The sequence below is a fragment of the Dasypus novemcinctus genome, chromosome 30 (genome assembly GCF_030445035.2).
Source record: "Dasypus novemcinctus isolate mDasNov1 chromosome 30, mDasNov1.1.hap2, whole genome shotgun sequence".
In the NCBI taxonomy this organism is placed as follows: domain Eukaryota; kingdom Metazoa; phylum Chordata; class Mammalia; order Cingulata; family Dasypodidae; genus Dasypus; species Dasypus novemcinctus.
In genome coordinates, this window is record NC_080702.1 from 7117335 (window position 1) to 7135533 (window position 18199).

At 37.3% G+C, this 18199-nt stretch overlaps 1 protein-coding gene across 1 annotated transcript; it reads left to right on the forward strand.

Annotated features, from left to right (window-relative positions):
- The first annotated feature begins 16912 nt into the window (after positions 1-16912).
- LOC101439315 (olfactory receptor 2G3) lies at positions 16913-17857 on the forward strand. The gene has a single exon (XM_004481064.2). It carries the CDS (start codon positions 16913-16915, stop codon positions 17855-17857), a length of 945 nt encoding a protein of 314 aa, XP_004481121.2.
- Positions 17858-18199: the final 342 nt, after the last annotated feature.

Sequence of the window (18199 nt, forward strand, 5' to 3'; positions counted from 1 at the left end):
TTTTTTTTTTTTAACCCATGGCCATGTCCCAGGATCCTCTGTTATGGACGTTTTAATGAGCTAAATATTTCCCACAGAGGAAAGATAGTAATTCTCTTACCCATCTGGGGAGTGATGATGCCACAACAACAAACCCTTTTTTTCCTTTCTTTCTTTTCTCCTCTGCATAAGCCCCATGCCTATCGAGGAGTAAGTCACTGGGGTTTCCCACTTTCAAATTCTTTTCCTTATAAGTGAAGGAACTGGGCTCTGTATCTTCAAACACATTCCCAGCAAACCCCAACTTCTAGTTTGAAAGTCATTTGATTCTTACCATTATATGGAACAGGCATATCCATGTTGTACCCCTGATTGCATGTACCAAAAACATTATCTAATGGAGCTTAGCAAAGATGGTTTGCTTTCTGTGTCAAAGTGTTTTTTATGAAATTTTAATATATCAGGACATGATCTATGGAACATGTGATGTAGGCTTATGGGAGTTGCATAGTTTAGGATTGTTCCTATTTAGAGAGATATTTCCTTTATATTTTCTTTTCTTTTCTTAAAGTTATTAGATCTGAAGTGAGAAGTTCCCAGGGTCCACAGGATGGAGGAATAAAATATGGATTAGAGTGGACTTACTGATATTCTAATATGGAACTACTGTGACTAGTAATGGAAGAAATTGTTACATTGATGTGGAGAAAGTGGCCATGGTAGTTGGTGAGGGCAGGGAGAGGGAAGAAGAGATGTGCTGTGAGGGCATTTTTGGGACTTGGAGTTGTCCTAAATGATATTGCAGGGACAGACGCTGGATATTATATATCCTGCCATAACCTACTGAATGGACTGGGGGAGAGTGTAAACTAGAATGTAAACTATTATCCATGTGGTGCAGCAGTGCCCCACAATGTATTCACACAAATGCAATGAATGTGCCACACAAAAATAAATAAATAAAGTAAGAAGTTATAGAAATATTGCATTCACTCAACCAAATCTCTCTCTCCTTAAAAACAAAGTGTTTTTTAGAATTCATTTCAAACTTTTCTATGTTCAGTCATATAAGATATTTGTAATGAGTAATGAGGATATTTTATATCTTAAAAAATGGTATTACTAAATAAGTTAAGGTTTAATGGTATGTATGTGTGGAATTAATTACTTTCCTTTATTCTGTTATGGGAAAAGCCTGGATAATCCTATTGCTTTCCTATTACTCTGAAAGTTTTAATGATTCATAATGAACGAGGAGATGTTCATCGTGGAAATAATTTTGTGTGGACTATAAAGCCAGATTCTTGGGAGCTCAACAAGAGGAGAGGACATTGGGTAGGGTCTGACTTGCAGTGACAAAGGGAAGACTAGTAATAGTTAATTTTGCATAAAATTGACCAGAAGAAAATCATTTTTAATGGAAATATTTATTTTTGGAATATAAATAAAACCTTTGAAGCTTCCTACTTAGAGATGGTGGGGGGAAATGAATAAGCTAATGGTGAGGAAATGGCAGTGTGTTTGCATTTTTGGAATGACAAATTTGAGGTGGAGTTGATAACAAGTTGTCACAGTTATAAGTGCTCCTTAATCACATTAATGCTATTGATAAGAATAGAACCACATATGCTTATGGCAGTTACTATTCATGGAGGATTAGGTATTTAAGAGAGATTTATGCAGAGGGTGAGAATGAGATCACAGGTAGGTGGATTAGGGTTATAAATTCAGGAAATTTTACTAAGTCATCTCACTGAACATTTAACAGGGTTGAGCAGGAACATTTTATGTTCCATGGATCTATCACAGAATTTCTCTATCAGTGTTGCTAGTTCTACTTAAGACATCATTATGGACCCTTGAAGAGTACATGGTGATATGCTTTTTCCTAATGAGTCTATGAATAAGTACGAGGTGCTGGCAATTACTATCCCTGCATCATTTCAGGTATTCATAAGGTGAGGCTCACCCAGAAGTATTAATAATAAGAGAGGTACAGTGGGAAGTTGGCAAAGTTAACTTTCATTTAATACTAGGAGAACCAATCATATCTCTTGGGTTTGAAAAGAACTGGCTCTCCTTATTTCATTACTATATTGCTTAAGTGAATTTAGTTAATAAAATGGAGATATGGGGATCTACAAAGGTCAGAGGGAAGAAGTAAGATTTATCAAGAAAATGTCATATCTAGGACTGGAGTTATCACAAGATCCATTTAAATAAATAGAGTCTCCAATATTATAGATACTTTTGTTCAATGTTATCCAAACTAATGAAAATATTATTGACAAAATAATTTAAATGAAGTTGTTCTGCTGAAATTCAAAACATATGTATTTTGAAATTCCATTCCAACATAAAGTAATTGGAATTGCATTGGAAATAAGTTAAATATGAATTATCATTACCAGAAGTTACATTCAGGAGAATTCAAAAGTTTTGTTTCCAATCATATTTTTAGGCATCTCTTCATTCATTCATTGGACAATGATATCAACTATCTGATAGTTGACTTGAGCTGTTTCAGACTCTCTTGGGAAAAGCAAAGAGGTATAAAATGAGGGATATAACTTGTGCAGACTGCTAAATGGATTTTTGAGAGAGCACCGTGAGCTTGGTTGCTGTGAAATCACCAGCTATTGTGAAGAAACACATACAACTTAATCAAATCAAATATTTAAAAACAAAGGTTTTGGGAGTGTATAATACTAAGGGACTATTATTTTTCAGCAGGATTGAGGGAAGGCTTCTTAGTAATATTAGATTAGAAGAAAGGACCACCACTTCTACAGTACTGCCATAATTAATAGCTTACTGGGTAGTGTCTTTTCATATATCATACATGGTTTCTTCACTTGTAAGTGAAAATCCTTTTACTTGCTTGCTTCCTTTACCAGGAAGCACATTTTTCATTCATACTCTGAATGATGGTTGGAATGCAAGTGATTCCAGGAGAAGAAATTTAAGTACATAGGGACATAAAAATAACAGATACCATTTCATTTCATAAAAATCAAAGGGATCTTTAGTCACTGGAAAAGAAAGCAGGAAAAACCAACAAAAACAAATTAAAAAAAAACAACAACAAAACAACAAGCACCCTGAGCCTCAGCAGAGTTGCAGCACCTACTCTCTGGTTTGTTGGACTTTCACAGGTCGGCTAACAGGGAAATGAAGATGGTCAACCACCACACCTGGAAACCGAGAGTTCCTACAAATCCAAGCAGGAGAATCACATCCATCAACCTTGTGGGATCTAGGCCCCCTCTCAATATAGAGGTGGCATGGACATCACCATCCCAGCATCCACAGGATGAAGGAATAATACATGGATTAGAGTGAACTTACTGGTATTCTACTACAGAACTATTGTGACTAGTAATGGCAGAAACTGTAGCATTGATCTGGAGAAAGTGGCCATGGTAGTTGCTGAGGGCAGGGAAAGGGAAGAAGAGATGAGATGTGGGGGCATTTTTGGGACTTGGAGTTGTCTTAAATGATATTGCAGGGACAGATGCTGGACATTATATATCCTGCCATAACCCACTGAATGTACTGGGGGAGAATGTAAACTATAATGCATGTGGTGCAGCAGTGCTGCAAAATGTATTCACCAAATGCAATGAATGTGCCACAATGATGAAAGAGTTTGTTGATGTGGGAAGAGTGGGGGTGTGGGATGTGGGTTACATGGGAACTTCTATTTTTTAATGTAAAATATTTTGTTATCTATATACATTTTTAAAAAGACAATTTAATAAAAAAATAGAAAATAAAAAGACAAGCACTAGGAGAAGGAAGAGGAAATAGAGATAATATGTAGAATGAAAATCAACTTTGTCATGGATTCAGAAGAAATACATACAAGCATTGCATTTCTCGGTAAACACATGCCTTTGAGCAGGTCATGTAAGCTCTCAGGAGTTGTTTTTTAGGGTTACCTTTGGATGGGGCTTTGTGGGGCTTGAGGGGGACTAGGGATGGGAGGATGGGTAATATTGCCCAAGAAATTGGGGGGAGGGTGGGGCAACATACGAACATAGGAGATTGTCCAGTATTTGGTTGAGAGTATAATGCTGAGAAAACCTTTTCAAAAATATAATAAGGAAAGTTACCAGTTTAAGATGCTTAAAGGGGATAGTCTGATGCAGGACAGGCTCCTAGGGAATATGTGAATGCTCATTTTGCCATAGTGGGTTATATCATTGCATAGAGACCCATATAATGAGAGTGAAGGTATACCCACATCCTGGAGAGGACTGATGCCATCAAATAGAGGGAACTGTATCTCTCTAGAGAAATGGCAGCTCCCAGTGCATTAGGGCAGTTGAGCATGTCAAGCCCTCAACACTGCTGCAAATATCTCTGAACATGGCCCTTCAAGCAATGAAGATTGACTGTCACTGTGGGCCCTAAGAGGAGGGGGAAAGAGGTATTGAATAGATGGAACCAATGTAACTGTGTGGGCAATAGAAGTGTTCCTCAAGAGTATGCAAGGATGGATATAAGACATGTAAAATTACACCAAAATTATATAGGGGCTGATAGGCTAAAATGTAAATCATACTTCATACTGTAAAACATAAGATAACTAAAAATTTAGAAAATCGTATAGTCTAAAATATAAACCACAATGTAAATACAAATGTTACCTTGTTTGAAAGCTATTGTCTCAATATCTATACATCAGTTTCAGTAAATATAGTATGAATATGTAAAAAGATTATTGCTGTGGAAGGGAAAAGGTTTTATGTTGGATATGTAGGAGTACTGTATATTGTATATATGAATTATTGTGACCTAAAACTCTTGTGAAGATAAGCTTAATAATTAGAAAAAAGAAAAAGATAAGACATAGACACTGAGGAAAAGATGGAAGTAGTTGCCATGCCAATTTGCATACAGGGCAACACATCGCAGTGATGGAAGGCAAAACATCAAAAACAAAACTTTTGCATTTTTAAATTTTTTGATACCCCAATTTATTTTTACCTTAATTTTTCCAAGTTAATATATATTCTATATCTAACCTTTAAACTCATCGCTATATTCCATTTTACTAATAAGGGAAACTGGCAATATATTGGGCTTCACTTTTCAGGAAGTTTTGGATCACAGAGAGGCTCAACAATGGCAGTGGAGGAATACTGGTGTGGGATGTTATTGACAGGGGACACATGATTGGCAGGGATTTCTATAGGGCATATATCCAAGGTACATAAAAATGTTTGGATATTTTCATAGTGGATACAATTAAAAACAACAACTGAGGGAGTGCTGAGTTCCTAGCCAGGGGAGCTCTATCACAGTCCCTAAAGGAACAACAATCCCCCAAGTGCAATGTCAAAGACCAGAAAAGAAGGAAGGTCCAACAATGAGCCCTTGATGCTTGTGAGCCTGGGCACCTGAAATAAGAACAAGGCCTAGAGCTGCAGGGTGCCTAAGAGTCACCTCCTGAGACCCTCCGTGTTGCTCAAATGTGGCCAGTTTTGAAGCCAAACTCAGCATGTAAATGTGTTGCCTTCCCCCCAGCATGGGACATGACCCCCGGGGATGAGCCTCCTGGCACCAAGGGATTACTACCAAGTACCAGGTGATGATGTAACTAGAAAATGACCTTGAATACAAAGGTCAACTTGGACCAGCAGAGTATCTCAGTCTACATATAATACCAGGAGTTAAAAATGCTTTTTGGCCTGAATCAAGGGGGAAATGGAAAGGACAAATGAGTTTATATGGCTATGAGTCTCCAAAAAAGAGCTGGGAGGTTATCAGAGGGGTCACCCTTATGCACACCTCAGTGGAGTCCCAGAGACAGATAATGTAGATACAACCCCAGGTATTGGTTCTTCTGAGGGCTACAGAGACCCACAGATACTATGATCATGGCAGATGGAGTTCAGTGCCATGTCAGTTGGCCCTTCTTTGGAGTTTGTGTTTCTGTGTGATGGAGCTGGACTCAGATGTGATCTTTTTTCACAAGCCTCTCCTGTTACATTTACCAGAACTGTAGTTGATGCTGGGGTTTAATACATACCGAGAGGATCTGAATCTCTGGACTGACCATATGATAGCCAGGCCCTGAGCCTCAACAGACTTCAGCTCCTACACTCTGGTTTATTGGGCTTACCCCACACAGTTAACATGGAGTTGAAGAAGGTTAACCACCACACCATGGAGCCAAGAGTGTCTACAACTAAAAGCAGGAGGATTGCATCCAGCATCCATGTGGAATCTAAGCCCCCTCTTGATATAGATGTGGAGTGGACACAAGCATTCCAAGGTCCACAGGATGGAGGAATAGAATATGGATTAGAGTGGACTTACTGATATTCTATTCATGAACTATTGTGATTAGTAATTGAAGAAAATGTGGAATTGGTGTGGAGAAAGTGGCCACGGTGGCTGCTGGGTGTGGGGAATGGGAGGAAGAGACGAGAGTGGAGTTTTCGGGACTTGAAGTTGTCCTGGGTGGTGCTACAGGAACAATTACCGGACATTGTATGTCCTCCCATGGCCCATTGGATGTAATGTGGGAGAGTGTGGACTATGATGTGGACCATTGACCATGAGGTGCAGCAGTGCTCGGAGATGTATTCACCAAATGCAATGAATGTCTCATGATGATGGAGGAGGTTGTTGCTATGGGGGGAGGACTGCGGTAAGGGGGTGTCAGGTATATGGGGACCTCATATTTTCTGAATGTAATAAAAAAATTTGAGGAGTAACCTGTCAAAAAAATAATAATTGTCCCATCTAATTTATTTCAACCATGTAACCTTAGAAATAATTTCCAGTTCCTGATGATGAGAGATATTTTTCCATAATAGAACATTTCTTCAAATTTCAGTTTTCTGTTTTTCATTGGAATTATCTGAGTTTCCTCCTTTCTATAACTAGAAAAATATGTTAATATAAAGGGGTAAATTTGATGGCATTGGAAAGCAGCAGTGGTCTAAAGTGTTTCCTATACTGGATGATGGTTTTAGTTAATATGCTCATTGTTCTCTATTTTGAAGAACAGTAGAAGACAACTAAGAAGTGAACTGAGTAGACTGCACACATTAGGAAAATGGATAGATGCATGTTACTAGCTCTAAGGACATAAACTTATACCAGTTTAACATAAGACACTTGTATGAGAGGTGACATTGTTACTCACTTGACCTTGTATAATATGCCATCTTTCTCAGCTATGCCTCAGCATTTTGGAAACTACTTTGCAAATGAGGATTTTGAGGAGTGTCAATGAAAGCAGACTGACAGGTGTCATCTGTTGAGGTTTTCTGGTCATCCTCAGTTACAGAAGGCTCTATTTATAGTCATCTTGATCTTGTACTTACTGCCCATTTTAGGTAATACCACCATCATACTTATATCTCATCTGGAAACCAAACTTCACATGCCAATGTATTATTTCCTTTTTCATCTCTTCTTCCTGGACCTATGCTTCACCAGCAATGTGATTCCCCAGCTCCTGGTAAGCTTATGGGATCCCATGACCCCCATTAACTATGATGGCTGCATCATTCAATTCTATACCTCCCATGCACTGAGTGCTACAGAGCGTGTTTTGCTCATGGTGATGTCCTATGACTGCTAGGTTGCAGTCTGTTTCCCCTCCATTGCACTGTCTTTATGCATCCCTGTCTTTGGATGGCCCTGGCCTCTATGGTGTGACTCAGTCAGGTGGCCACCAGCCTGGTACAGTCTACTTTCACTCTTCAGCTGCCCTTCTGTGGTCATTGCCAAGTGGACCATTTCATCTGTGAGGTCCCTGTGCTCATCAAGTTGGCTTGCATGGACATCACTTTTAATGAGGTTGAAGTTTTTGTGGCTAGTGTCCTCTTCCTTGTAGTGCCTGTCTCATTCACCCTGGTCTCTTTTGCCCACATTGCCCAGGCTGTCTCAAAGATCAATTCAACCACTAGGAGACAGAAAGCATTTGGGACCATTTTCAGTGGAACATCATCTTCATATATCTGCAGCCATCCAAGAATAAATACAAAGACCGGCAAGTTTGTTTCTCCCTTCTACACTGTGGTAACTTACCCCTATGCTGAACCCTCTTATTTATACTCTGAGGAACAAAGGGTTTAAAGGCAGTCTTAAAAAAATTCTAGGGAATATTCTGTGTATAATTTTACATCATTCTCAAAGAATTCCTAAAAGTGATAATGTGATGAAGACCTTCCAGAAGGACCACCCTTTGGCCATTTTATTCCACTTTCTTTTTTTTTTTTTCTATATTCAAATCCTTTTAGGGAACATAATCAAGAGGGTATCTCATTTATTAATGGATTTCAGGCCACACTTGTTCCTTTATCAAATAAATATCCTGTTAATCAACAGATATATTACTATGTGTTCAGTCAGGACTGTGTTAAGTCAGAAAAAGGATATGGGTATAAAAATGACACAAAAGAAATAGGGGTTTCATATGCCTTCTGCTTTCAGTTATAAGTTACAATACACTGTAACACAATTGTGTGTTGAAATTGTGGAATTTTTATCCTTTTTCTTTTAATTAGTTGCTTACTCAATTTTTAACATTCTAAAAATACTATGGAATATATGCATCTAGTCTTGACTTTGCTATGACCCAGCAGCAGCATACAGTGAAATGTTTACTCAATCTATGTTTCAGTGTCTTTTCTTCAGACTGTATTATTTAAGTAGCAAATATGAGCTGGATGTAGTTAGGATGGCTGCATCTTGAACAAACTGTCATGAAGCAAAAGAATTTTTATTTCACCCTATATTCCATCCACTTAGAACCTGAAAGAGATGTGTAGAGGGGTTAAAACACCATGAGAACTGAAGCCATACATTAAAAATGGTAACAAAGCAGCTGGAGGGAGCCCAGTTCTCTAATTGTATAGTTGAATATATAGTTGAGTCAATGAACCAGTTCTAATCACCTAACTATGAATTCTATTTCCTGAGATGAATCACAGCTCTATTATATTTTGTGTCCTGAAAACACATGTAATTAATATTTATCATTGTTATTATAACCTACATTTTATATATAAAATACTTTCCCTTCATTTTGAATTTTATTTTCTGGATAAAATCTGAATAAAAGATCTTTCCCTATTTACTATTAAACACTGATAATAATTTCTCATGATTTTACTCTAAGTAGTCTTTTCATGTGCATTCCTTTTCTGATAATGAAGAACTTTTGCATATTGATTTTGGGAAATTTTGTGTGAATATATGAGTTTGCATTCTACTTTTTTGCATGAGAGCAAGAACTGGGTAGTATAGACTACTATAGGCAACAATGGTGGGTTCAAACATTCATCAAAATAAAGAAACATTTTAGTGAGGTGAGAAAGAATTTTATCCTCTCACTAGAGTGGGAAGATCTTATTGGTCCAAGTTCATTAATCATTTCATTAAAAAGTAAGCAAGTCAAGGAATGACTGACCCATCACTTATGACTTCTAAGAAGCAGAGAAAATAATTGTTCCAGAGAGACCAGAAGGATGTGGAAGTTTAAGTCAACTTAAGAAGAGCTTTTAAGAATCACATATGGGAAGTGGATTTGACCCAACTGATAGAGCATCTGCCTACCACATGGGAGGTCCAGGGTTCAAACCCAGGGCCTCCTGACCCATGTGGTCAGCTGGCCCATGTACAGTGCTGATGTGCACAAGGAGTGCTGTGCTACACAGGGGTGTCTCCTGTGTAGGAGAGCCCCACATGCAAGGAGTTCACCCTGCAAGGAGAGCCACCCTGCATGAAAAAAGTGTAACCTTCCCAGGAGTGGCACCACACACATGGAGAGATGATGCAGCAAGATGATGCAACAAAAACAGACATAGATTCCTGGTGCCACTGACAAGAATCCAAGTGGACACAGAAGAATACACAGCAAATGGACACAGAGAGCAGACAGTGTGGGGGGCAAGAAATAAATAAATCTTAAAAAAAAGAATCATATATGTAGAAAGATTAGCAAATTTTATAGCTGAAGTAATTTAAAAATTATGGAAATATTAAAAGAACAAAATAAAATGTAGCATAGCTAGACCAAAGATTTTAATTCAGATGAGGAGACAGAAAACTGTCTGAATTGGTTAAGTAATGAAGGGTCCTATATGCCAGATAAGGAGTTGGAACAGTACAAAATAGGAAGCAGAAATCTTGGGGTAGTTAAGTAGATTTGTGTTGTCAAAGTATGAGCTAGATTAATGTTTTCATTTATCAAACCTGCCCTTCCTGTCACTGTCTTGGCAGGGGACAGTAGCTAAGTAACTTCCCTTCCCTGGCATCACTAAATTACCCTCATCTGGTGTCATTCTGAAAGATTGGGAAATGAATTGGGCATGAGAGCTACTGATAAATGATTTCCCTATTTCTCTTGGATGCATGTTGTGAAGAAAGAAGAGGGAATACTTTGAGGACAATCCATCAATTATGATAATACATGTTTGTTAAAAATGTCAAATGCCAAATTCCTTGAAGGAATTTTAAAAAATGCTCTATGGTGATTTTTATTCCCAATCAATATTACCACAAACCACTCTGTTGTATCTCATATTAGGGAATGTATTAGTCAGCCAAAGGGGTGCTGATGCAAAGTACCAGAAATCTGTTGGCTTTCATAAAGGATATTTATTTGGGGTAGAAACTCACAGTCACAAGGCCCTGAAGAGTCCAACTCAAGTTATCATAAGAGGTACTTTCTCACCCAAAGTTATTTGCCACATATTGAAGCAAAATGGTGGATGATGTCTGTGAGGGTTAAATCTGCCTTCTTCCTCTTAAGACTCTGTGGTCCCAGCTTTTTCCTATCTCAGCCGTAGGCTGGTATAAGCCTCATCTCTCCCTCTGGGGCTTGTTTCTTTCCCATCGCAGGTGCTCTAGTCTCTTCACAAGGTCAGCGTAGACTATCAGGCTCATCTTTCTTCCTGGGGCCTCCGCCTGTCTAATGCACTGTCTCTCTTCCTCTGTCATGTCTTTTTCTGTGTGTCTGCCCACCAAGTGCCCTACTGACATGATTGAATCAAGCCCTAACCTTAATTTAATCAAGTAAATGTAACCTTTTACAGTTTACAGACATAAACTATATCTCTTTTTGGAATTCATGAATAATATAAAAAACAGGCTATGTCTTCAGAATTGAGAAAGTTGAAGGATGGCTAAATGAATATAGGGATTGCATAAGGACCTGGACATTGAAGGAGGTATAGAATTTAGACTTATAAAAAAATCTGTTATTTCAACATGTCAACTAATGTTGATGTAATGAAAAGAACAACAGACTCAGAAAAGATGACTTGGGTTTTAGTCCTAATACTTCTTACATCAAGTATAAATCCCTACACTTATTTTTGACTCATTTTATCCTTTATTTAATGATAACTACATTAGAACATAAGGTATCTTCTTTCTGCTTAAAACTTGCAACTACCATTGGAGGTGTGAGCATTGTTGAGAAATATAGAGGTGTTATTTGTAATTTTGGGGACATCTTCTGAAGGATAAAAAAGATAAACTTATTAATGGCCACATTGATGAAGGGCCTAAGTTTCTACCTTGCAGAAATTGGGCTGATGATGATGCCATTTACTTTGAGAAGAAAGGTAACAGTGAAAGCAAGGACTTAGATTTGAACAAAGTTCTTTTGGGATGCTTCAAGTGGAGATGCTGATTTGAAAGTTGAATATGAGGATATGGTTCTCACTAGAGGAATCTACTCATAATTAATGTAGTTATTAGCAGATGGGCTCACTTAGGGAGAAATTAAAATGTAAGAGATGAGGTTGCTGGATTGATGTTCGAGTAATCCAACATTTAAATGTTTGGGGAAGAAGAATAAGATTACAAAAGAGCCAGTAAATCTAAACATACCTCTAGATGATTTTACTATGAAATTTCTTTACACTAAGAAAGATATGGCTAGTTATAGGGAGTTATATGATGTAAATAATCCAAGTTACAGAAGGAAGAATTAGCTTTAAATGGGATGAGAGAGATGTTCTTTCTTGTAACTGAAGGGAAGGAGGAAGATGGCAACACAAATAAGTTGTTTGTTTATTTTTTCCTCCTATTATCAGCTTTATGTGTAATAACCCTGAAATGGAAACAATCAAATGCCCTTTTTTTTTAAGATTTCACTTTATTTATTTATTTATTTCTCTCCAACAACTTGTGGTGTTTTTTTTCCACATTTTTTTCTTTTTTTTTAAATGTTACATTAAAAAAATATGAGGTCCCCATATACCCACCACCCCCTCACCCCACTCCCCCCACATCAACAATGTTAGGAAGTCTGATAGCTTCCTTTACAAAGTAGGAAGTCCCAGAATGACACTGTATCAAAAGCAGAATACTCCACATTAGGGAAGTATGCACATCCATTCTCCCTGATTGATCCCCTGGAGTTAGTTACTTCCTCTGCTAATTGCCTACTGGGGACAGAGGTTACCCCAGGAGATTTAGTAAATGTGAATAAACATGAGCTTGCCATAAAGGGATCCTGCCCACTTTGGACCCCCCTCTCTCCCAAATCTCCTTATGACTAAAACAATTTCTTCAGGCTTTGCTCTGGTGAGAAATAGGAGTCTTCAACAGACATTGTCCTAACACTAAGTTGCTTGGTGGGTCAGGACCAGGTTTGACATAGAAACAAAAAGCTAAGAAAATGCTCTATAATGAGCTTTTTGAAGATGTGGAAAATACCAATACATTTATATAGCCTTGGTAGTAAGACTTCAGTTAAATTTAGCATTACTTCGGTACCTTGAATGAATTTATAAGTTATTGAGGTGGAACCTTATAGTTTTCTATTGCTGCTGGACTTGTTTTGTCATTAATGTAACATGAAATGTTGCATGAGACAGTTAAACTATTTGCATTTCAGGTTATTTTTTCCTCAATTAAGGGGATGTGACAATTTTCTGTAGCTATTCCTTGGTGCAAGATAGTGTCTTACAAGTAATTAAAATAATTGATTGATACTTTTAATTTGTCATCACTTACAGAAAAAACATAAAGATGGTTAGATATATGATAAATTTAGATAAATAGATATGGAAAACTAGATACACAGAGGACAGATGACAGTTATATAGATACAAAGATACATAAATAGTTGTATAAATATTTATATAAATAGATACATAGGTAGATACAAACAACACCCTGGAATACTCAGTTCAATGAGATAGCAATCTTCTGTAAAAAATTACTCATGAGAATTACCATACAGTTATACAACTCAAGCTGTATGTCATTGCAAGCTTTTGGACTCTGACTCTCTGCAATCTCAAATGGAGGAATAGTGTAAGTACAATGTCTAAAGTGAATTATTAGGTTTGATTTTATTGCGAAAGAATAAAATGTTTTTGAGTATCATTCATTATTGATTTTATTAATATTGTGTTCTCATTTGTCGGTTTCCTCAGAGAGATGTGATTGTATTTTATTGATGCTTACAGGGGTCAGCAAGTTGAGGAATGGGACAGCATAAATCAGAATATATACTCGGGAGGGCAGTTGCTTACACATCAAATCAGGCCTTTGTCTGCTCAGGTGGGTTATTTTAAAATACATGAGAACCCTAAAACCACCTGTCTTGTACTTCCACAAAAAGGTGGGATAGACATGGAGGAACAAGACATTTGGAAAATAGAGACCAGAAGGAACATCTGTCTTATTTTGGATCTCTTCAAATTGAGATAAGACATTGTTATGGGTTTCCAGTCTGTTCCAAGGCTTTTGACAGGCAGGTGGCTTGAGTACTGAGCAAGGTCTGAGTGTCACAAAAGTAAAGGTAGTATATCCTCTATACAGAAAGACCAAAGAGAGGGTCTGGCTGTGGGAAATAGGGCAAATAAAATGCATTAGTTTACTCAGCCAATTTTTATCATTTGCTATGCTTCAGACTCTATAAAAAATACATATAATAAAATCTGTAAAATATGACCCTTCACTTTAAGAAGAAGCTCACAGTTTATTAGAAATATACAAATGTAAAATTTAGGTCAGACGTATTTAATAGTTTCTGTGACAGAAGTAGGTTCAGGATGAAGGATGGATTTATAAGATAAGGACTGGTAAATCTACCTGAGTGGGCATGGAGCATGTGATCACTGATTAGAGTCAAGGAAGGCTTTGTACATAAGTGACCAGCATGGAGTCTTGAAAAGGGAGAGGATGACTTTCATATGATGGGAGTTGTGGGAGAATATCCCTTCCCAGGTAGAAGCCTAAGAAAATGTATGACTGAGTGAAACGACAAGTAGGGGGACTGCAAACCACCCAGAATGGCAGCATGATAAGGCAGATGTGTGGGAGATGGCAGTGGACATCGGGAGGGCATAAGCCAGCACAAGGAGGGGGTTGAATGCCTTGTGGATAGTGCACACTTTTCTTTTAAGTACCAGGGACGATTCACAGGGAAATGTAATATTTGAGAGACAAAGATAACTCTGGCTGCTGTGTGAGGCTTAATTAGAATGAACTTTAGAGACAAAGAGCATGGACTTCATGACATCAAACCTTGATCCTTTGCTTATTTTTTTGCCCTACTTCTTTCCTTCCTCCCTCCCTCCCTCCCTCCTTTCATTTCTTTCTTTCCTCCCTTTTTTACCCAACCATTCTACACAGTCAGGTAAGATATTGTGAAGCATGAGTTGGGTATGTCCCACTTTTAATCAACGACCATAACCATTTCTTGTGTATTAGGCTGATTTTTAAAGTACTTCACTATCTAAATTTAGAATTCTTGACTTTCAAATCTTTATGACCTCTCTCTTCACAAATATACAAATTTATTAACTGTTATTCTAAGAAAACATAAAGATAATCCCCAATTTTACATTTTTCGTGTAGTGTTTTTTCTATTTGAAATCTTTTTCTCATCTGCTGTTGATTTAGGTTTATATTGGAAAGCTGAGGTTACTTGGATTTGCTTATGTGAATGTGGTTTTGATCATTCACTTCTATGAACTTACAACAATATCTATAATTTTTGCATTTATTGTTCATGTTTAGTCCACATATTTTCAAATCTAGGGACAAACAGGGATTACAAGTGTGTAAAAGATAGAGGAAAATCCTTGAGGCCTGCATGAAGATAGCATAAACTTTCCATGCAACCTACAATGGGAGAAATTACCCCTCATCTGGCTCTCAGGGAATACAAACATGCACACTAGACACAGTCAGCTCATTCAGTCCCAAGCTATTCTTTCAAAACCAACAGAAGAGAATGTTATTGTTCTAACATTTCCATAGGAGAAGGTGAAACAAATTTTGAATGGAAAGAATTTTGAATGGAAAGGCAAAAATGTTTCCAAATGAGAAATGTATGCTGTCATGTTAGTTTCCTAGATTCTCACTTGGAAGAATGGAATCATGCTCTTCATCATATTCCCTTTTCCATTTAAAAGTCACTACTTCAATTAATTGTGCTGTTTTTGTCATTATTAGTTTATACACACCACATAACCCTAGTTTATAATGCATTCACTTCTCAGAAGAACTTTTAAAATATCCAGTATTTGAACTCTTGACAGCAGTATCTTCCCCAACCCACTGTATACCACTGCCAGATCAATATTCCCAAGACAGAATTTGAAAATGCCACTCTTTTTCTTCTCAGAAGCCTGTAGCTACATTTCAGTGCTTCCACGTCAAAGACAAATACTTTATTTCGCTCAATTCTTTCTACAGCTTGGCTCTAAATTCCATTTTCTGGACATACCTTCATCACTGATCTTTCTGGATCTTCTTATAAAGACAGGTGAATCATCCACATAATCTATCCAATAGTCAGTTCTCCTAATGACCAATGACTTCAAATGTGCTTCACCTTTCAAATAAGCATTTGTCATTACAGCTTAAAATTTTCGTCATGTTGAACTTTAGGAGTTTAAAAGGATTCATCAATAAACTTTTTAAAGCAAATTATATATTTCTAAGTAAAATTTTAAAAACCTGTAACTTTTGTTAAGTTGTATATTCTGTTTAATATATTTTAGTTTTATGATGAATATGAATGACATGAAACCAATTGATATAAATAACATTGACTCAAAATATAATTTTAAAACAATTTCGTTTTTGACAACCCTTCAATCATTGTGTGAACATGTATGATATATGTTGAATTTTATATATCTTCCTTCCTCAAACAAGTTTCCTTTTCTTCTAGTCATTATAATATGTCCCACAAGTAAAAATTATTTTCTTCTACCCTATTCCATCCCAATATTATCCATTTTTAAAGGATTTGTATTAGTTTCATCCAGAAAACCTTCCACAGTCTCCAAATTTCAAAATGATTTCTCTCTCATCTCTTATTTTGCAAAACTGATTTGCAAATTATTTACTTTGCCTCAGCCTTAGAACATCATTTTTAACTTTTCTTTTTTAAAATTTAGATTATTCATTATGTACCTGTTCAAGTTTTCTATCTCCAGATGGACTATTAGATCAATAACTATCTTATCCCTGTTGACGCAGTGCATAAAGAGAGTCTAAATGTGTATGTACACTGGTGGCGAGATGAAGAAGATTTCCTATCCTCATTTGCACCTAGAATGAACCCTGAATGTATTAGATTTTGTATGCCAATTTTGGTTAAAACCATGAATATGATATTTTTTTCTTTTTTCTTTTGAAGGGAAATATTTTCGGTGGTAAGTGAGGGTACATTTCTAGATATTCACAAAAATATCCACTTTAACAGCTTTAATAATGAGTTCCCAGAAAACTCTGGAATTGAAATTATTCATGATTTTCTAAGAAGAGGCATTAGACTGGATGGTATATGGACCACAGTAAGGGCAAAAATGAGTAGTGTGGACAAATAGGTCTCCATGATCTTTCAGTTCTTACATTTTTTGATTCTCAGGTAAACTGTTTCAAACTTCTCATTTTTCTCTTAGCAGGTGATGTTCCCCCTAGAGGTATGGGAAGGGCCAATGACAGCTCTCTGGTGGGTTTCATCCTTCTGGGCTTCTCAGACCACCCTCACCTAGAGGCTGTGCTCTTTGTAGTTGTCCTTTTCTTCTATCTCCTGACACTTGTGGGAAACTTCATCATCATCATCATCTCATACCTGGATCCTCTTCTCCACACCCCTATGTACTTTTTCCTAAGAAACCTCTCCTTCCTGGACCTCTGCTTCACCACTAGCCTTGCCCCTCAGACTCTATTTAACCTGCGAGGACCAGAGAAGACCATCACTTATGGAGGTTGTGTTGTCCAACTCTACACCTCTCTAGCCCTGGGCTCTACAGAATGCCTCCTTTTGGCTGTGATGGCCTTCGATCGCTATGTTGCTATCTGCAAACCCTTACACTATGTAGTCATCATGAACATGCAGCTATGTCAGCAGCTGGCATCTATCTCCTGGACAATTGGTTTGGCCAATTCTTTGATTCATGCTACCTTCACCTTACAGTTGCCTCTCTGTGGCACCCACAGGTTGGATCATTTTTTTTGTGAAGTACCAGCTCTCCTCAGATTGGCTTGTGTGGACACCACCATTAATGAATTGGTGCTCTTTGTCATTAGTGGCCTGTTCCTCCTAAGCCTTCCAGCACTTATCCTTATCTCCTATGGCTTCATAACCCAAGCTGTTTTGAGGATTAAATCAGTGGAGGGAAGGTATAAAGCCTGTCGCACCTGCTCCTCCCACCTCATGGTAGTGATCATTTTTTATGGCACCATCATTTACATGTATCTCCAGCCAAATGACAGTTATAGCCAAGACCAAGGCAAATTTATCTCCCTTTTCTACACCATGGTAACTCCCACCTTAAATCCTATCATCTATACTCTAAGGAATAGGGATGTGAAGGAGGCTGTGAAGAAACTTCTCTCAGGAAGACTGTGTTTGCTCCGGATGTGATACACAAGGAAATGGTTACAAGTCATGTGGTTTTATCCAGTTTTTATTTAGGTGAATTCATAGTTCTTAATTTTACAACAATTGAATTAGTGCTCCCTTATTTTAGCTCATAAGGGCTTTCCCTCTTTTATGTGTAAATAGGTAAATTGTATGTATATTTATTTGAGTCAGTGTTTGAGACACAGAAAAGAGACCTCTACATGGATATAAGCTATGATACTTGCCAGCAAACTTTTATTTCTGCCACTTATTTTCCAATGGTTAAAAAAAATCAAATAGTTGTCAACAGTTTGCCTAGGTAATGTTTTTGTTTTTCTTTAGTTTCATTGAATTCTTCCATTT